The sequence below is a fragment of the Polypterus senegalus genome, chromosome 16, assembly GCF_016835505.1.
Source record: "Polypterus senegalus isolate Bchr_013 chromosome 16, ASM1683550v1, whole genome shotgun sequence".
Lineage (NCBI taxonomy): Eukaryota > Metazoa > Chordata > Cladistia > Polypteriformes > Polypteridae > Polypterus > Polypterus senegalus.
This window is the reverse complement of record NC_053169.1, coordinates 16,378,077-16,399,626: the sequence shown is the minus strand read 5'-3', so window position 1 is coordinate 16,399,626 and position 21,550 is coordinate 16,378,077. Positions and strand designations below refer to the sequence as shown.

At 38.6% G+C, this 21,550-nt stretch overlaps 1 protein-coding gene across 1 annotated transcript; it reads right to left on the bottom strand.

Moving 5' to 3' along the window:
• Positions 1–1,038: 1,038 nt before the first annotated feature.
• On the bottom strand, positions 1,039–21,188 carry yipf4 (Yip1 domain family, member 4). Its single transcript, XM_039738224.1, has 6 exons — positions 20,854–21,188; positions 8,574–8,727; positions 6,253–6,424; positions 3,563–3,640; positions 2,195–2,308; positions 1,039–1,913 (listed from the first exon to the last, which is right to left on the bottom strand). The coding sequence occupies exons 1-6, from the start codon at positions 20,924–20,926 to the stop codon at positions 1,776–1,778; spliced, it is 729 nt and encodes a 242-aa protein (XP_039594158.1). The 5' UTR covers positions 20,927–21,188; the 3' UTR covers positions 1,039–1,775.
• Positions 21,189–21,550: the final 362 nt, after the last annotated feature.

Genomic DNA, 21,550 nt, shown 5'->3' with positions numbered 1-21,550 from the left:
AACGTGCCATCCCATTTCGTTATTGTTTCTCTGCTAATTAAGGAAAAAAATAATTAAGGGGTCTGAGTCTTAAAAAGAAAATCAATTCAAATTAAGACCAAGGATATTAATTAGCAGGAAAAACTGGTCTCTAATTAAGAAAAGGGTTAGAATGAAAACCTGCAGCCACAGCAGCCCTCCAGGACCAAATTTATGAGACCCCCTGCTTGAGGCATCAGGCTGTCCATATACTACAAGGGCACCACAAAGTGCACACATTAGCTAAATCGAGCAAATTTTTAAATGAAAATGTGTGCACAAAATGTAATTCACTCCTGATTTTTAAAATTTCTACCCACATCCTCCCTGGGACTCCATAATAGAACACCTACTGCATTATAAACGTTTGTTGGAGACTTCTGTTCAAAGTAGAATATACATTTTAGCCAAAAAGAATACAATTTAATCATTAAAGCAATAAAAATCAACATTTCTAAGAATGGTATAGAGTACTTTTTCAAATTGTGTTGCCCATTCATACCCAACATCTTCCTTTGTTTAAATAAACGTGCACTTAATTTTTATAACATTTGCTTGAATCTAATGTATTTAAATTCTCTATTACATGGTTAAACACTATATGCTGTTTATGTATGAAGTAAATATTTATGTTTCTCTTTCTCATAAAAGCTGAAGAAATTCATTTTAAAATGTTAAAATGGGCAGAGTTTGACATTTCGGTTTGAGTGGGCAGACGAACCAGCAAACAAAAAATGTGAAAAATGTCCATGGAAAAAATAAAAATCTATCATATCTCGTGTTGCATAATCCCAGGTCTGTTATCCAGTCGCTTGCTCAAAACATGTAAAATGAATACTTTTTTTGCTAAAATATTGTTCAACACCACAAACCCAAACAACTCACCGGAGTGGCTGCATGAGTTGAAGACCCACCTTTCACCGCCACTTGTTGGTCAAGAATCTGCTCTGCCCTTTCTTGTGTTACTACAGCAGTCCTGCCTGCCATAGATGTGGAGAAATGCTCATAAATGTCCATATATTTAGAAGTGAATATAGTGTCTTTTTAATTTATTTTCTTGCCTTTTACAAATTTACACCCTGAAAATATTGTCTTCATATAACAAGCCATGACAGAAAACAAAAGGCACCCATTTTATGAGTATTCTTTTTTCTCCTTATCAAAGTCTACAGTTATATTGAAGCCCTACATAATATAAATTAGCTTAAATGAATTTTATTAAGTATACATTTATGATTAAGATGACCAAATGCAAACTGTTAATCAGTGACAGAACTGTCGCCTTAAAAAATGAGAACCCGAGCTCATTAATTGCTATAATTCTTTTTAAGACATGGAGGACCATAAGCCTTTGCTTTTGGCACAGGCATTTTATAGAACAAACCCATTCATTTAAAAAAGGGATTACTCAATAGTTCGGAGGATGAGAAACTCAAGTTCGGTAGTGCATGGCAGTGTACAATGCATAGTGCAAAGACACTTTTAGTCCAGAATCCATAAATGTCCATCAGAGTTGTAAGAGGTTTTAAACAAATCCTAGAACTTTCATTTACGTACAGGTCATGGCTACATTTTGTAATTAAATAAACTGTACAAATTTGTTTTACGACCTTTTTTTGGACCAACACCATTCCAAATAGAAAAAGTGGATAATTCATCCAGGCTGTAACGCTACATTTATAGCATACGGTCCTTGAGGATGCTACTTCACAAGATGATCGTTGTTCAAAGCGCAATTCCAAACCACATATCAAAGTTCAAACCCCAGTGTACAGAGAAAGAAAGTAAATGTACAAGAGAAAAATGGGGTATATCAGAAGTGGTTTCTTGGTCTTGAACTCATCACCAACAAGCAGGGAAGCGGCACTATAAGCAGCCCAAAACACTCCAAAGAGCTGAAACAAAAAAGCAAATGTTTAAAAAAAAACAAACAACAACAACGATGATGACACTGCCACTTTCATATATTGCTGAAAGAGTCTGTTTTTTATTAAAGATGTTTTTTGAATAAGTTATGCTTTCCTAAAAAAATCAAAAAGATACAACTTACTTTTGATATTGAAAGTACTGAGAACTAAATAATTCAAGTGCATACAATCTAGAGTTTAGTAGTATAATCATTTCTTCTGCATGTTTATAACACAATCAAAATTTAAAGAAAAAGCTCATAGCATACCTTTACCACTGTTGATAGCACGTCAAATCCTCCAACTATCAAGAGTAAAGGTGATATTACTATTAGTGGGAGCAAGGAATAGCCAATAACCCCAAGAACCTGTCCATAAGAAACCTAGCAAATGGACAACATGAAAACAATGTTATTAGAGTATTTTATTATGATATTAACCAACTTGGAATTTTCATTTGTGTGGTTTACTGTATTTATCTTCAAAATATTCTTAAATCAGATACCAACAGGTCCTGACCATGAATAGCACCCAAAGGAGAAAACGCTCCATACAAAACAACAAACTCAATTTTTTGAAAAACCTAGACACAACATATAAAATAAAAATTAGACAAATATTATTTAAGAAACTGGTTAGTTTGTACTATAAAGGGACTCAGACACAAAGCATTACCCAAAATTTGCACTGAACCATGGAAATGCTCAATATTATAAATTGCAGACTCCAATATGAGCTAGGAAGTTCTTTGCCAACACTATTAGGCACTGTAAACTACAATGTACAGGTACATGAAACATACAAATTAGTCAAATGCCATTTCTCAATGAATACCGCTTGTCTATTATTCACGGTTTTCTCTGTTAAGGCTCAAAAAAATACATATGTCCAAAACTTCTTCAAAACACGGCAAGAATTCATTAGTACAATTTCAGAATAAGCATGCCGGGCTGGTGACTTATTCTACTAATTGCTCTATTGTATTTAAACAATTAGAAGGGGTTTTTCTGCTTGACTTGATATGGCGGGGTGTTGTTTCGATCTTAATTTTGTTTTGCTCTCTTGCATTTCTGTTTTTCTTTTATTTTAAAGTAAACTGTAGTATCTGCTATGCTGTAATTATTTGATTGAGTAGTTTATCGCTGTAATGTTCTGCTTTTCAAAAATAAAAAGTTTACTTTTTGCATTCCTTTTGATTTGTCCACATAAATCTCTTTCTTGGGTTTCTACTTATGCTGTCCAGTTGTACAAGGATACTCTATTTTTCTTCTTCTACACAAGAATGGAGAATGGAGTAGAAAGTAAAATTGTCCCACTAGAACAGAGAAATATTGTCAACTCACAACGGAAAATATCAATTGTTAAAGATAAAACTCATGACTTTACTGGTTCTGAGTGCTTACCCATTAACAAAAACTACATATAGAAGTAAGGTATTAGAGATACAACATTACTGACTTATGGTGCTCGAGGCTACACTTGGATATTATGCCCATCACATATGCAGGTGTATCGGATATTGTTGAGGATTTCTGCACAGTTCAGTGCTTGGTATCTCTTAATTTGCTTTATAGTCTGTTTCAAGTCTCGTGATGAAACAAAAATACTTATTTTAACTTCACACTTTATATACTTACTTCACCACCTAGAACTCTGGCAAGCAGAAAGATTGTCAATGATCCAAATATCCAGATTGTTATGATCCAGGACACAACCTAAAGTATAAAGTAGAACAACTAGTTAATTATATTATGGTTTTTAATTTACTATGATTTCTTTCTATGTAAAAGTTAAAATAACTGATGGATTTCCAAAAAGTAAAAGTTATTTTTTCTTTTATTTTTGATTGCCATTTAGCTGTAGTAGGCATCAAACTCTTACTTTATTAATAGGGTGGGTTATTGTTTTCATCCTTGACACTCAATTCATTCTCAACTAATGGCGGTACAGTACTCTTTATCGCTATATGGCTGAGTATTTCTACACATCTTAGTTTCAGATATCCTTGAAATTAGGGGTGTTGAAATGAATCACTCAATGCATCGCAATGCAGACGTGAACGTTTCTGCATCGGTGCAGTGGCAGAACAATCGATTTTATCATAATGACATTGCTTCTAGTTAAAAAGTCATCCTGGTAGTGACTGTGGTTGCCTGATCAGAGTAGAGCGCTGCTCTGTGTAGAAGTAACTCATCTCATTGACGTCACTCACTGCATACTCAGTGGTAGAGCATGGCGGCGGGAGGCCGAGAGATTACAAATGCTCCAAACATTTCAAAAGCTGATATCTGGACTCATTTTGGATTTTACAAACTGATTGGGAAGCATGAACTAGACAAGTCGTATGCAGTGTGTAAAGCCTAACACACAAAAATGTAAATATGTTGGGAACACTACCAACTTAAGAAATCACGTTAACCGTTTTCACCGGCCTGAGAAATCCCAAACCCAGCACAGGCAAGAATTTATGAGACTCTGTCCACAATACTGCCTAGCTCTGAGAAAGGGAAGAAAATAACCCAGGCTGTGGCAGCCTTCATAGAGAAAGATTTACAGCCATATTCCGTTGTGGACAACGCTGGGTTTCAGCACCTGTTACAGACGCTGGAGCCGTGGTACAAGGTCCCGTCATGCAGCCACTTTACAGAAAAGGTTATACCGGCTCTTAACCATGAAACCAGAGCCCAGATAACAGTGTCAATGAACAAAGCTAGTCGGGCAGCAAAAACGTGATTCATGGACTTCAGTGGCAACGGAGTCTTATGTTACAGTGACAACACATTACATTAGCGAGGACTAGCAGATTATGTCCTCTGTGCTGCAGACGAGAGCTGTGATTGAGTCTCACACAGGCACGCATCTAGCAGAGCTACTGTCTCATGCTGTGGAAGAATGGAAGCTATCAGACAAAGATGTGGTGCTCGTTATGGACGATGCTTCAAACATATTGGCTGCAGCTCAAGTCGGAAAATTCCAGCATATAAGATGCTTCTCCCACACGCTGAATCTCGCCTCTTAGCAGGCCCTTAAAGTGGCCACACTCGCCAGACTTCTGGGAAGAATCCAACGTGTATTGACATTCTTCCATCACTGCACTACAGCCATCCACCTTTTGAAAGTGAACCAGAAACGCCTGTGGTCACTGCAAAAAGATCAACTCTCAAACCAGAGCACGTAGATCACCTGGTGTTCTGGCACTAAAACTTACAAATTCCCAAATGCTAAAACCAGTGCCTGTGATGTTTTGCACATTCAAAAAGTGCCCAGTGCTGATGTTAAAGATGTTACTTTGTGTAGTTCTTATTTTGTATTTTGCACAATAGTAGTTTCTGCAGAGCAGGTTTTCCCCACAGCCAGAGATGAGGTCACTGCAGAAAAATCCACTCCCAAACCAGAGCATGTTATTCAACTGGTCCCAAATGCTGAACATTGACTAATTTGTAATTTGTCTTTGTAATGTGGTGCACTTTCATGAAGTGCCCTGTATACAGTGCTGTTATTTTATTTTATGTTATAGATTTTATTTTGTATATCATAGCACCACAGAATGTTTTGTTTTTGAAGACTGACCATATTCATACAAGATGTAAGCTAGGCCTACACTATTTATTTCTGTTTACAATGTAATGATCACGATTTCTGTTTACATTTTGATAAGCTATGTCTATATTATTTATTTCTGTTCACAATTTAATGTAATTGTGACAATTTCTGTTTACATTTTCAGGTTTTATTAAATAAAAACGGGACCTTACATCTCACTGCTTGTATTTGTACTTGAAAACATAATGTGAAGTAATGCAGAAAAATTGATGGGCTGCATTGTGATATCGAATCGAATCATTGATATGATAATCATAATCGAGTCGAATGACCAGCGGAGGTACACACCTCTACTTGAAATGCATATTTATGCTTTCAATTCCATTCGATTTATAGTTGGTTTTATGTATGCCTGTATTAAAAATGTCTCTAATACTCCTAAGCCATACACCTTATATAATGTCATCATGTCTTTCTTTATGGATATAAAGCACACTTTCCTACTGTACTATAACTCTTCAGTAATTATTTCCCTCCTAGTACATGAATAATGCAAATTACAAATACCTAAATTACACAAGTTGTACATGTTTATTGTAACTTTGCAAAAGCTGTTGTAGCCTCTTCAAAAGACTAACTCTTCTGCAGATCGCTCTCAAAATACAACTACAAACATAATTATTTCGAATTCTAAGTCTAACAATTGTAAAACAGTAATTAAGTCAAGAATTAGTATGGTGAATGATAAATTATTATCTACTTCAGAGCCTTGGCACCTACTTACTCTGAATTGGCCATATAGGGATATCATTGAGAAGAAAAGGACCACAGCCAGAGGCCCCCAAAAATCTGGGTTGTCTCTCACCACTTGTCGGTTAAACCCCAAGGAAGGCATCGGCATCAGCACACAGCGGATTTTGTAATATATGTCTTTGAGATCAATATCAAGTTCTTCCCTGTGTTAAAAACATATTTAGACAGACATATTTAGACAAAAGAAAAAATGTGGAAAGCATATTATCATACAATCATTTACCCTTGCATGTTTGTTCAATATTTCCTAATCTGCCAAATTCATTTCACTGTAAATCCAGTTTTTTTTTTTTTTAATTTTGCAGAATCATCCATAGTTATTTTCAAAAAATTTAGCTTGCATCTGAATAATATTGCATTGAACCTTGTTATTTTTAATTGTATTTTTAAGGATTTTGTTAAGCACCTTCTTCACTATTTACTCATTGAACGGCACCATTTTAATCATGTATTTATTCTAGAAAAGTATGTGGAAATACAAGATGATTCATAAAAATACTAGTACAGAAACATTTACTGCTACACTGGAATCAGCCAGTGAGGTAATGTGTAAAAACATGAAGTGTTCGGACAATGAGTCTGCACAGAGATATTCACACCTCGTCAGTCGGTCTTCAGGTGAGAGTTTATGGAAGAGGAATCGCCAGCACTGGACTAAAGCAAATGGGGAGACTGTACTAAGTCAAAACTCTGATAAAAATCAATAGCCATTACTAACATCATGCAACGTGGGCCACTGTCATGGCATAAGGCAGGATTTATTATAGTAACATGTTCAAGCAGGTTTTAATTAAAATAACTAATGAACTGTATTAAGAAACAGCTCTGAATTAATGAACTCCTACTGACATTTATGCAACCCCCTCTAAATTAATAAACTATAGCTTAAATTGTATTTTAAAATAAGAGTGCGTACAAAAAAATATTTTATGATAGAATAACTCCATGTGATATGTCTTAAACATCTCCAAAAAGGAATGTTTTTTCATTATGGAAGGAATAACACAAGAGTAAGTTTCAAGAAATAATGCATATTTTGGTTTCAGGAAAATTTTGCAGATTTTGAAATATTATTAATCTTTTATCTCTTCAACTGTCAGTCAGTCAGTATCCAACCCGCTGAATCCTAACAAAGGGTCACGGGGGTCTGCTGGAGCCAATCCATATATATATATATATATAATCATGGCATTCGTAGTCTGAATCACAATCTGATTGTATGGGTGTGGTAACGCTTGTGGTTGATCTCGCAACTGAAGAGGGTACCGTGGAGGATGTTTGCCCATTTGTATCTTAAAGATAGACTAACGTTTAAAGAAATGTTTTTTGAATGCAACGTGATCTACCTGCACTACCTTTCCGATCTATCGGTCGATCGCGATCGACGCATTGGGCACCTCTACACTAGGGACAATTTAGGATCGCCAATGTACCTAACCTACATGTCTTTGGACTGTGGGAGGAAACCCACGCAGACACGGGGAGAACATGCAAACTCCATGCATTCCTCCTTACTGCAAGGCAGCAGTGCTACCCAATCTCTTCAACTGGGACAATGAAATTATCTTCCAACAAATCTTAAGATGGTTACTTGTTAGGCATATCTATCAAATCAAAAATAATATGTATTTAATTTGATTGAATATTTCAGCACAATACATGTTTAGATTTATCTTAACATGGATATGTATAGCTACATTAACTGTAAGTGAAAATGTGTCTAACTAAACCATCTATTACTTTGCCGCTACACCAGAGGAGCATCCTTCTCATAAATCAGACTTATTTTTGCAGACATAGCAATATATTTCTAAAGATATTAACATTCTTGGATTTTAATGTCAACATTTGTCTGAATGTTCGATAACCTCAATGTTTATCAGCTTTGTTTCATCAATTTACTGCACAGTTTGCAAGAAAGTTTTTCTTCTAATAGGTTACATAGTGTAAGCTAAGGATGCAAAAAAGTAGAAACGACAATTAAAAATTTCAAAATAAATAATAAAACAGTTTATTCAAAAAGGCATATGTAAAAAAAGCTGGTAATCATAGTGATTTTTCCCCAATACATTTTAACAAACATACCAATATGTAAGAAATGTTTTGCACTAAGGCTTGCCTGGCCTTTGTACATTTTCCTGAACACTAGTGACTGAGTGTAATAATTCAGCACTGCCACGTTTTCTCTTCTGTTTTAAAAACCTAAATGTTGCTAATTTTACTGAACAAAATCAAATGACATTATTTAGCATTGGTTTCCACTGCATATAAGTTTCCAGAAAGTATACACACAGAAGAGGTTTATTGTCTTCTGGGTCCTCTTCTTCAACCTCTAACAACCAGCCATAACCTCTCTGCCGCAGGAATGTTGTTGCAGTTGTGTCTTTGGAGGAGTCGCCGTTGATATGCACTTTAACATCTGGGGAGTCAATTGAGCCACTAAGATCTGGAAGATTAAAGATAAAAAAAAAAAAAGAGAGACTTAATGATATACCAATGGCACTTGTCTTGCTCCTACATTTGCTAACCAGGTTTGGCAGATTTTTACCATACAAACACCTTTTTGTTTTGAATGTTCTATGGACTTTGCCATCCTCTTGGCATTTCCAGTTGGCATGGCTGACAGAATTATAAAGTAACCACTGTAATGAATGTGTATTTTTATTGGAACTATTGAATGACATTTTGTTTAAACACAACTGTTAGAGAATTCCATTCAAAGAAGCAGAGAAATAGATCAATTAAAATTAGATTTTAAAATTATTTTTTATTCAAAACACTATTTTTAAGTCAAAGTAGTTTGTCTTATAATGGTATCCATTAGCTCCATTATTAAATGCAAGAGCAAGCTAGTTATTTTTTAAAATGTATAAAAATAATGCTTCTCATAGAGTGCAATTTCAAGTGGAAAACCAATATAAATACCATGACTGTGAAGAAACTTCGACTTGAAAAATACCCAGCTTATCCTGTACTGCCTCTCTGATGTCCCATGTGGTGACTGCACATTGCATTCTATGCGATTTCCTTTGAACCCGGAAAAACATACAGCATGGCAAGTTTAATAAAGAGAAAAAAGTGCAAATGTATTTTAAGTTTCTACCCGGGTTCGCTTCCCGGATCCTCCCTGCATGGAGTTTGCATGTTCTCCCCGTGTCTGCGTGGGTTTCCTCCCACAGTCCAAAGATGTGCAGGTTAGGTGCATTGGTGATTCTAAATTGTCACTAGTGTGCGCTTGCTGTGTGTGTGTGTACCCTGCGGTGGGCTGGCACCCTGCCCGGGGTTTGTTTCCTGCCTTGTGCCCTGTGTTGGCTGGGATTGGCTCCAGCAGACCCCCGTGACCTGGTAGTTGGATAATGGATGGATGGATGTTTAGCTTACAGTTTATTTTGCATGGCTTATTTGCACCATCCCTCTAAATGGCAACATTTTCATAAAGAGATAAGAATATTTAGTGTGCACTCTTTGGTACAACATACTTGCTTACAGTTTGAGACAGGGGATGAAGTTGGAAGTATTTCAGATGAAAGTACATGTGGTGAGATATTTCAAAAACAACTCCAGGGCTGTACTTGTACGGGCGACTGCTTTGGGCGGCAGTTCTATGCCTTAAGTGAAAACTGTAAGTGTCGGTTCTGTTTCAGTTTGAAGTAGTCCAAGTAAACAGCTACCATTCTGTGAAGAGCACAATGCAAAATAAATGGAATAGTAAGCTGATGGGATTTTTGCATTAGTGGTAAAAATAAACGACATGTTCTACACAAAATGTGGCTACATGCAGTTCCATGCGTACAACAGTCAAGAAAAAAGCTTTGGAGATGTGTGGCAGCTACCGACACAGAAAACACTGCATGAGTACAAGGAAAAATGGATTCCAATAAATATCGAAAGCTTGCATATTGTAATCTTTTTAATTAGCCAATAAAAGCTGTCATTTTGCTCAGCTTTTCTCTACATTCATAATGGCTAACATGGTACAACACCCTAGTACAATAAATATCCACAAATGCTCAAGGAGAATATCAAGCAGTCAGCCAGGAAAATTGAAGCTGAAAAAAGTACGGATCTTACGAAGAGATTATGATGCAAAACACACTTCAAAATCTACTATGAAGTACCTCAAGAAACACAACGGGGAGGTTTTGGAGTGGCCCATGGATTCAACAGATTTGAATGGCATTGACAATCTGTGGGCAGATCTTAAACATGCTGTGCACACGACAGCTCAAGAAGCAGGAAGGATGGGGACAAATTTCCAAAGCAAGAACTCAGCGCTACATTTGCAAGCGGTATTTATTTATTTATTTATATTTTTGTATTTTGCCAAACAGGGTGTCACTAAGTGTGTACCTGAACATTTCAAATGTCTCATTTACTTTTTATTTTTTTCACTTTTTCATTAGATTAAATAAATTGTAACTGTACATAAACATCTTCATAAAACTGACACAGTTTTACTTTGTTTGCTGTTGAAGTTGTATTAATATGAAATTCAGGGGTGCCCAATCTTTTGAATGGAATCTATATAAATATAATTCACTAAGGGCACACAAGACAATGAGGGCACGCAAGACAGAGCCCCGCCCGCCAACTCTAACCCTTCTACTGCGTCATGGGATACGCATGACAGAGCCATGCACGCCAACTGTAACCGTCCTCCCAAGATCATCGTCACTCTCGAGGCACGCAGCAGCTCACCAAATACAGCCTCAGTCGCTTTCGTCTGTGTAAAAGTCCATATGCACCACTGAGCCATGTTGACTTTACACCGTACGCAAGACAGAGAGCCACGATCACCAACTCACAGAGCCCTGCCCTGCAACTCTAACTAAGGGCAAGCAAGACAGAGAGCCATGCCCGACAATTCTAAGACCATGGGAAGCGCACACATTTAGTGTATAAATGGATATAAATAATTGCATGTAAATGATTCGCCAAAATCTCTTGTATGTAAAAGATATCGTTTAAAACTTTATTGTTTTTTCATCAGAAAATCCGGTTTCCTTGTCTACCTGTATTAGTTTAAAAGGCACTTTTACCACTCACGATAGGGCGGACGCGCTGACTTATCGTGTCGACAGGGAAACACAGTGAATGCCGCGTCTTATTATCTATATATGTTTATGTTTTCCGTAGCCTGCTACAGGAAGGTACTCTCTCGACCATTGGCACTGGTTTCGCTCCTTGCTATTTTCGTTATACTGCGTATACTGGTTTCCTAAGCCTTTGTTATACTGAATACCTTTCTCGCCGTTTTCCGTTCCTATTCTTACACCACTGTATGCTACGGCGAACTTCAGCTAGTTGTATTTATTTTCATAATATCTGCCATGGTAATTTTGTAATTTGAGTTTTATTTTGACAATGTTTTAATGAGTTTACCCATTACTGGTCTTGAAAGTAAAAGCTGCATCTTTAGGAATAAATGGAACTGAACGACTGGATCTGGTTTCAAATACAAAGGGTCACTGTGTGGCTGTTAAGAGTGCGTGCAGTCCATAGATTTCATAAATAAAAGGTGTTAGTCTTTCAGCCCTTCATTATTTGATTAAACGGAGGAAGCAACCCACTGACAATTTCAACCTGAGCGCCTCTACAGTTTCAAAAGATGATGGATGTCAAGTGTGCTTCATGGGTTGTAATTATTTAATTTACTTAAAGAACAGTGTGGGGCAATAAGGTGGTGATATATAGTGTTTGTTCATTATTTGTAAAAAAAATATACGATTTCCATAATTATTAATGGTTAATAACTCTCTTCTATTGTGTTTCTCATCTGGGTGTCTTTTTGTGGCACTTAGAGCCACTGCTCTATAGCTAAGATGTTTCCTGTTCATGGAAAAGCCACCCGAGACACTGGGAACATTGGAGTCAAAAGAATGAGAAGACTCTGTCATCAAATTAGATGGCCCAGCACTGACTCCACTATAGAAAGCCGAGGAGGAGGTGGGTGACTACTTAGCGGAGTTGTCTAGGACTGACATTTTGTTTTTGACTTTCTCTCTTTCAGTCGACTGTGGGACCAGGGATGCTGCTGACTGGAGTTTAATTTTCCCCTCCTCCATTGTCAACTGGCCATACTTTAGCTATTATTTAATGGACAGATATCGTTGGTTTCCATTTATTTTAATCAGTTTCAAACTACTTTATTTTCCTGAGTGTTTTAAACAAATCAGTTTCTTTATGTGTACTAAATCTGTATTGAGTAAGATATAAAATGCAGTCTGTATCTGCACTCTGTGAAGAGCACTATACAGAAACTGAAATGAACTGAATATCAGGATGGGCAGTGGCACTTAGGCCTGAGAAATCAGTCCGGCAAGGACTTCCACTTCCGAGTCACTTTTAGGCTTTTAAAACATGCGTCTTGCTATGGGGCCCAAACATCCTAACTTGCTACAGTAAAAACATGTGGAGCAGTGCCTGCCATCATTAATCATATCGGTCATTTGCCTGGGTTGTGCTTTCTTGAAAAGATGAATGGATGCAAAATTGTAATATCCAGGTGTGAAAATACTACAAAAGAATTAATGAACGAGATTCACTCATAGAATTGCTCATTAACATGCTTCTAAGAAGAGCTGACCTTTAGTTAAAATGCTAAAGTCATAGTTTATTTTTTAGAGTATCCTTCCTGTTTTTAATTTAACATTGTCTTAAACATTTTAAATATTTTTAAGCATTCTGGGTTGCAACAGATGGTCACAGACGCAGTATTTACCTCATCGATTTGCATTTAAAGTTCTTATGAGATTATTGAAAGGGAAAAAATTCATTTCTAAGGCAATACAGTCAAAATCCATTACATTATGGAAAATAATATTCAGAAGACAACAACACAGTCTAATTCTATTAATAATGCAGTGCAATGGAAGACTAACTGAATCATAACAATTTCTGAAGTCAGTTGCTGTCAATACTCTGCAGAATCCAAGGTCAAAATGTAATAAATCATGAAAACTGCCAGTTTATTTGTCATGTTTGAGGATTTTCCAGAAAAACATAATATTAAACTTCACACAGTTTATATATTTTGCATTTACATTTCTATTCTAGTCACTTGTATGTATTGTTAAAAACAATTTCTTCTGATTTATACATTCAGTAACTTCCACTTAATGAACGCAGCACAATACTGAGAACATGACTAGCACTAGCGAGATGAATTGCTAACTGGTTTCATCCAGCAGACCCAAGCCATCTAACTGGCTTCTCGCGGACTGAAATACACAACTTCGGGAAGTCCACTCCAGGGTATCTTGATTTTTATATTTTTGCACATTCATTTCACCAACTCTGAACGCTGTATGCATGGAACGTAAACCTAACAAATAAATAAAGGAAATGCATTTAGTCTGGAAACAAAATGGCAGTGTTACAATTCAGGGGTTCTCAATGTCTGTGGCTGCAGATTTTCGTTCCAACCAGCTTCTGTTTTTAATTAAACTCCCGGACTAGTTAAGCGATGTGTTATTGCCCAGATTCTGTGTTTTGGGAACAATATAGAAATTAGAAAACCAAGACTGGTAAAAAAATATATTAAAATGTACTAATCAGTTATATTTAAATAATGATTTTTTTTTTCCTTTTAACAATATTTTCATCTTGATGTTCATTCTACTTTCCCAGGTATCTATATATATATATATATATATATATATATATAATTCACTAAGGCAAGACAACCATGAAAAGCACGCGGAAGGCGTGGATTCACTAAGCCGACAAGAGAGACACCTATGGCGCACACAGAAAGGAGCCACGCCCACCAACTCCAAGACCATTGGATACGACGACAACTCGCAGGGCCACGCCCACCAACTTGCACGCAACGACACAGAAAAAATGGCGTCATTTATGTTCGTCTGTCGTAGGGGCCACATGCAGTGCAGGTCAGGTTAATGTCATGTGCATGTCATGCACCTCCGAGCTACGTTGACTGTTCATAGAGGCATGCTTCTCGGGGAGGTGAATCGCCATATGCAGCGCGTGAAACGGTTTGCGAGGGGTATCCCATGGGATCCTTAAAACAATCCTTTAAAACTGAGGTTAAAGCACAATGAAGGAATCAGTCTTTAAAAACCAATAAGCCCTGTGCCTCTGTTTCATTACCGTCTCACCTGCTTCACCAATGCAGGCCCTGCAACAGTCGAGACGCTCTGTCAGCAGCTGACCTTCTCTGTGCCTGACCGGTTCACACACAGGCAGCGCAAGAGAAAGCCACGCCAGAGACAGACAGAGACACACACACAGGCAGCTGGTGGGCGGCTCTCCGTGAGTTTCTCTTGCGAGCGGACACATGACCAGGCGGTGTGTATGCTTCGAGTGCGAGGGTGGACGTGACAGGACCATCTAGGAAAAATCATGTCGCGGATGTGAATCGCTGTATGCGGCGTGTAGAACAGTTTGCGAGGGGTGTCCCTGTGTCTTTCCAGAAGTGCTCAACCATCAATAAATAATTATGCGGCGTTTGTTATGCCGCGGGTTCACTATTGTGTTGTATTTTGCTCTCTCCAGAGTTCCATCTTTTCATTCACTTACTGTTGTATTCTCACACTAACCTGTTTTAGACAACCCTGTCTTTCCAGAAGTGTTTACCATTCAATAAATAATTATGCATGAGATTGAGCGTGTGTCTACCCAGCGTGGGTAAGCCGTTGAACCCCATTCAGGCTGCAAACCGTGGAATTGCCACTAAGTGCGACTCATACGCTCCCACTGTTTTCGTCCCTACCCTTTGTACACACCCCCCTCCCACACGTTGACTGTTAATAGAGGCATGTTTCTCGCGGAGGTGAATCGCCATATGCAGCGTATAAAACTGTTTGCAAGGGGTATCCCATGGGATCATTAAAACATTCCTTTACAACGGAGGTTAAAACACAATGAAGTGAGCAGTCTTTAAAAAACGAGTTTTCGGTTTCGACGCACGACCCCGTGCACCATAGCAAAGTGTTGTATACGCTACATACAGCAATTCGCATCCGCGACAAACATGCGTCTTCTTATGCTCCTACACTTTGTACACACCCCCCTCCCACCTCGCTACGCCACACGGACGATTGTGTTTTGGTTCGTTCCGTGCATTGTTACAATGTTGCTTTTCTTGCTGATTTATTACATTACCGATTTTGCAAATGTTAAATTTTCTCCCTGTGCTTAAAAATTATTAAAAAACCGGCCTGATTATGCGGCGTATGGTACGCCGCGGGTTGGCTAGTTGTAATTGTTTAATTAATCCATTGTTTTCTAATTACCGGGTCTGACACTAAAGTAGTTGCAGCCTTTGATTATTCAGTGTTGCTTGCCAGCGTGTCTGCTCTGCTCATTTTTAACTGTCATTAATAAGATACAACAAAGGGGGGAAACTGCACAGAGAAAGGGCAAAATAAAATGAAAGCAACAAAAGAGAGCTAAGTATTTAGCAAAAGCAGAAATATTTCTAAATGTCTTATAAATGTAAAATCATGCTCGGGTGCTTTTCTGAATGTAGAATAAAAGAAAAATAATACCAGTTAATTAAGAGAGATCAGTGCTATCAGGTTCACGGATTAGGATTCTCTTTGGAACAAAAACTCGTAGCCACAGGTGGGTTTGGGAAGCACTGCTCTAATTTAATATACAAAAAGTAGTAAAATTATACAAACAATACTCACACCACCACTGACAGACAGATATGGCCAGTCTTCAGTCCTGAACCAAACCAAACTCTCATTGGGCAGCACTGAAATGTTTTTATCCTAATTATTAAATGCTGCTCTTTCTCTGTGGACCGAACATTTACACACAGTGTGTCCCTCTTTGCTCTCAGTCAGGCAAGTTATTGAACATTTTAAGCTCCCAGTGACTACAAAAAATGCAGTCTTAAAAGCTAAACACAAGGGTATGACTACAAACAAAATGTTAACAGAGTTTTGTCTCGGCTTCAGCTGTAACAAATACTTTAACTGTATATCCTTCATACATATATAAATATAAGCAGCACAAATTAGTAACAAAAGTGTAACCTCACTGGTTAATTCAATAAGAAGACCTACTGAGACGTACTGATTTGTCTTTTTAAAAATGCTAAAAAGCTTTTTTTTTTTAAATCTTTCCTTTTATGTAATTTGCTGTTGGCACAAAACAGACGATCACTTCTTAAAATAACCGAGCCAATAAAAGTAGTGAGGCTTAACCACAGGCATCCCAATAGACAGTCAAGTGCAGCATATCCCTCTGTCTGGAAATTACTACTGGTGGATATCACAGGGCTGTGGAGACGGACTTGGTAAATTGTAATGTGTGTTCAAATTTCCAATTTCACACGTACTGAATCATTTAAACTGTTTTTTCTTCTAGACCAGGGGTGGGCAATGTCGGTCCTGGTGGCTGCAGGTTTTTGTTACAACCTAGTTTCTTAATGAGAAGTCAATTTTTGCTGATGAAGCTCTTATTAAGTGACATTTTGATGCTTCATTTTAGTGGTCTCACTTGCTAAGGTTCCCCACCCTCAACTGCTTATTTCAATTTTAAACAGCTGCATTCATTGTTTTAATTGCTCCTTATTAGCAATAAGATGTAAATGACAAAGCAGTCAGCAGTTCACCATCTTGCTTGTTTCGATTTACAACTCTGTGTGTTCATCATGCACTGTTTGATTTATTAAAACACCTCATAGAAAATGTGACAGACAGAAAATCATTTTGACGATAGCCTTGGAAAGAAAAGAAAAATCTACAATATAGGAACCTTACATTGCAGACTAACAAGCCATAAAATTAAATAAGGTCCGAGTTTGGAAAGGATTAGTTTTTAATTAAGCAATTGGATTGGAATGAAAACCTGCAGCCACTGCGGCTCTCCAGGACCGCCACTGCTCACCCCTGTTCTAGTCGCTTGATAAAAATACTGCTTCTTTTTTAATTTTGCAAATTTAGTCTAATGTTTAATGCTAATAAGTGCTTGTAAGACAAAATAACATTGCTACAGCCTTGAAACCCAAACTTTATCAAGTTAGAGTGCTAACAGCCAGATGATTCACGCTGACAGTGATGAAGTGCCTTGTATGTTGTGTGCTTTTAATGAACATAGTAAATACACAAGTCTAATTACAAATAATAATAGTTGCATTGCGTCTTTGTGGACCTGGAGAAAGTATATGACAAGGGGCCTCGAGAGGAGGTGGTATTGTATGAGGAAGTCGGGAGTGGCAGAGAAGTATGTAAGAGTGGTACAGGATATGTATGAGGGAAGTGTGACAGAGGTGGGATTACATCAGGGATCGGCTCTGAGGCCTTTATTTGAAATGGCGATGGACAGGTTGACAGACGAGATTAGACAGGAGGCCCTGTGGACTATAATGTTTGCTGATGACATTGTGATCTGTAGCAAGAGTAGGGAGCAGGTCGAGGACCCTGGAGAGGTGGAGATCTGCTCTAGAGAGGAGAGGAATGAAGGTTAGTAGGAACAAAACAGAATACATGTGTGTAAATAAGAGGGAGGTCAGTGGAATGGTGAGCATGAAGGAAGTAGAGTTGGAGAAGGTGGATGAGTTTAAATACTTGGGATCAAAAGTACAGAGTAATGAAGAGTGTGGAAGAGAGGTGAAGAAGAGAGTGCAGGCAGGGTGGAGTGGGTGGAGAAGAGTGTCAGGAGTGATTTGTGACAGACGGGTATCAGCAAGAGTGAAAGGGAAGGTCTACAGGGTGGTAGGGAGACCAGCTATGTTATATGGGCTGGAGACGGTGGCACAGGAGACACAGATGGAGGTGGCAGAGTTAAAGATGCTAAGATTTGCATTGGGTGTGATGAGGATGTACAGGATTAGAAATGAGGACATTAGAGGGTCAGCTCAGGTTGAATGGTTGGGAGACAAAGTCAGAGAGGCAAGATTGTGTTGGTTTGGACATGTGCAGAGGAGAGATGCTGGGTATATTGGGAGAAGGATGCTAAGGATAGAGCTGCCAGGAAAGAGGAGAAAAGGAAGCCCTAAGAGAAGTTTTTTGGATGTGCTGAGAGAGGACATGCAGGTGATGGGAGTGACAGAGCAAGATGTAGAGGACAGAAAGATATGGAAGATGATGATCTGCTGTGGCAACCCCAAATGGGAGCAGCCAAAAGAAGGAGAAGAATTACAAATAAAGAAGTCAGGGGTACCAGAAATTGAGGAGTCAGACATACAGTCTGAGGTTCTGTGTACCGACTCCACAGCCCTGGACATCAATATCGTGACCCCTCTCTCTCTTCTGCATGTAACAGGGCATACAGCTGAACACTTATAGGGAGATAATCATCCAGTCTGGAGTCCTGCTTTGTTCATTTGAAGGTTGGAAATATATATTCTCAATCTGGCATCTCCCACTTATAACTCAAGAGTGCTACATGAGAGGTATCCTAAATGTCATGCCATGCTCAAAACCACCTAATGAAAGGTATGGCAAAAAAATGGATCATGTGGGTCAAAAATGGTACAAAATGGTACAAAAATGGTAAAAAAAAAAAAAAAGCACGGCAACCCTTCTCTGGCAAAATGTCATCCAGCGTCCACATGTGGGCTGCGATGACCAATGAACAAAGGCAACAAGCGGCACAAAGAAAGAGGGACGAAAGGGCTATCATATCCGGTGATCAGAAATTTCTAAATGTATGATGTGATTGAAACAGATGTACCAGTTTTAATAAATGGGCATTTCACTACGCTAGTCTTAAAATAATTTAAGAGAACTGATTTACACTTAATTAACAAACCTGACAACATATTCAACTGCTCTTGAACAGATGTATTGCTTAGTAAAATACTCCAATAAATTGGTAAGAGTGCTGAGAAGTTGTACTTAATGCCAGCTTTTAAGACTTTGAAGGCTGCTTGCAGAAATCAGAGTTTTTGGAAATAAAAGACTATGTGCTTTAAAATCCCATGTTAATATGGAGTTAAATCCAAAATATTCCTTGAAAAGTAATTTGTGAATCCAAGACTAAGGGCTACCGTCATTACAAAAATGCTTCAATCTGACACTGCATGTTCCTTGAGTTGATACACAACCGGTCAAAACGTTTTAGAGCACCTCAGTTATTCTTCAAATATAATCAGCTGAAATTCAATGAATGACCTAAAATGATATAAAGGTAAGCAGCAAACTGTTAAGAGATTTAAATTCAAAGTTTAGGTTAGCAAACGCTGAAAAACAATAAAGGGAAATTTCAGAATATCACAAATGGGCCTTCTTCAGGGAACAACTAACAGATTGCAGCAATTAAAGTAATTGAAGCCTTGCAAGTTGAAGCAAACACTTTGCACAGGTGTCCTGACCTCTGTGGATTACTTAAAAACCCTTAAGTCTGTCATAAAGCAGATCTGGAACAGACCACCAGTCTGCAGTAGCCCCCAGCCGGTATTTCAAGGGTCTGTTTTGTCCTTTAAGGAACGGCTTTCTTCCTGCTACACCGGCAGCACAAAGTCTCCCCTTCATAGTACGACCTGCACCGTTAGGCTGTGCTTGAAACTGTTGTGCTGTGAGGCCTGTACACCATTTTAGCTCATTCATTGCATTTGAAGAAAATCTGGAAAAACTGAGGAAATTTTAAAATATTTGACCCATAGTGTAGATAAGTTGGACAGCACTTTTAGTCCCAACCGTGAAATTTATCTTTTGACTGTGGCTCAATAAATTAATATTATTCAATTATGACAAACACATAAATACCTCTCAAATACACAATTGAATGGCTAAAAAGAAACAAAACTTCTGACTTGCACTACAGTATATACACTTATAGTGTTAACTTAAGAACACGAGTTTGTAAGTAGATTAAAATACTGCCCTGTGCCCTATGCTTACCTGGGATGGGCACAAGCCCCAAGTGACCCAGCTCAGGATTAAGTAAGCATTGAAAATTAATAATCAAAAAAAACCAAAAAAAAAAACGGTCATCCATGCTGTTTTGTGGACCCACGTGATCCAAATCAGGGCGTCAGTGTGTTGGACTCGCAGGCACCACCCTTGGTCGGCGCACCTGCCCACTGCTGAACAAAGACACACACACAGAGCAGATTTAACCTACGGAATGTTGGAGGAAAACAAACACCTGGATAAACAATATATAAATACAACTAAACCAGGTTAAAAAGACTCTTCTTAGGCTAGCGCCCCACAGCACGTGACATATAACCGGTTCCATTCTTTTTGTTTTTCCAAGTGGTGAAGTGACTTGCTCGGGGTCACACTATGTCAGTAACGGGATTTGAACCCACGACTTCGGGGTTTGAAGGCCAAAGCTTTAACTACTACTACGCCACGCTGTCTAGAATTTCTACAAGCAGTGACAGAAATGGGTTAACAAATCTCAGAATGCTTTCAGGCCTGAAATAAAAGATCTGACGAGTTTAGTCTTTTGTATCCAGGAATTAAACGCAATGTGTATTTTAACACTGTATCTATGGGCTTACATGGAGTGTCTGATTCTGTACCGCTCGTTTTTTGTTTTTGTTTCTTTTTAATTCTGCATGTCACCTTACTCCACCTCACTGACAAGACAAACAAACACTAATTTCGCCTCCGACTGCAGCCCAGATAAAGCTCGGCTACTTTACCTTCTGCCTCGTTAGACGAGACGAACGTGAAATCCCCGTTTGACGGCGAGAAATGCTGCGCCTGTTGATGCATTGTCACCAAAGGGGCGGGCGAGGCTGCTTTGTTTATCTCCGGCCTTTGGCGTTCACCGTTGAAGGAAGGCGGCTGACATCGACTCCGTTGCTAGGACAGTCTCCTTTCTGGCTGCTTTCTATTCCTTTTCGTGTATTAGTGCCGAGCACTAAGTTCCTACTCCATGTTGAAAAAGCAACGAGAAATCGACTCCGTAAACAGAAGCAAACAGAACAGGAAGTGCTGGGCATGTCGGGAAAGACGACACGTCGAGAGCGGCGACGTCTCACTGGGCAGGTGCGCGCCAGAACACTTCCGGCAATGGGACGTAACGGGCGCGCGCCCTGGATGCGCATGTAGTGACCCCTGCATTTGGGGCGAAGTGGGTGATTACGCTTGAAGACGCGCCGTCTTGTATGCTCCGTATTTATCATTTGTGTGATGGAGTGCATCTTTACAGGGATCAGAGTGAGAGAGTTCTATTCTTCTTCTTTCGGCTGCTCCCATTAGGGGTTGCCACAGCGGATCATCTTCTTCCATATCTTTCTGTCCTCTGCATCTTGTTCTGTCACCCCCATCACCTACATGTCCTCTCTCACCACATCCCTAAACCTTCTCTTAGGCAAATCAGAGTTACACTGCTCA

What these genes read in the sequence shown, in the direction of transcription:
- yipf4 (XM_039738224.1), bottom strand. Translation starts at nt 20,926, where the DNA reads ATGCATCAACAGGCGCAGCATTTCTCGCCGTCAAACGGGGATTTCACG. An exon ending in CTCGTCTAACGAGGCAGAAG is followed by an intron (nt 8,728 to 20,853) that starts GTAAAGTAGCCG and finishes TTAATCTTCCAG; the next exon opens with ATCTTAGTGGCTCAATTGAC. An exon ending in TGCTATCAACAGTGGTAAAG is followed by an intron (nt 1,914 to 2,194) that starts GTATGCTATGAG and finishes TTTTTGTTTCAG; the next exon opens with CTCTTTGGAGTGTTTTGGGC.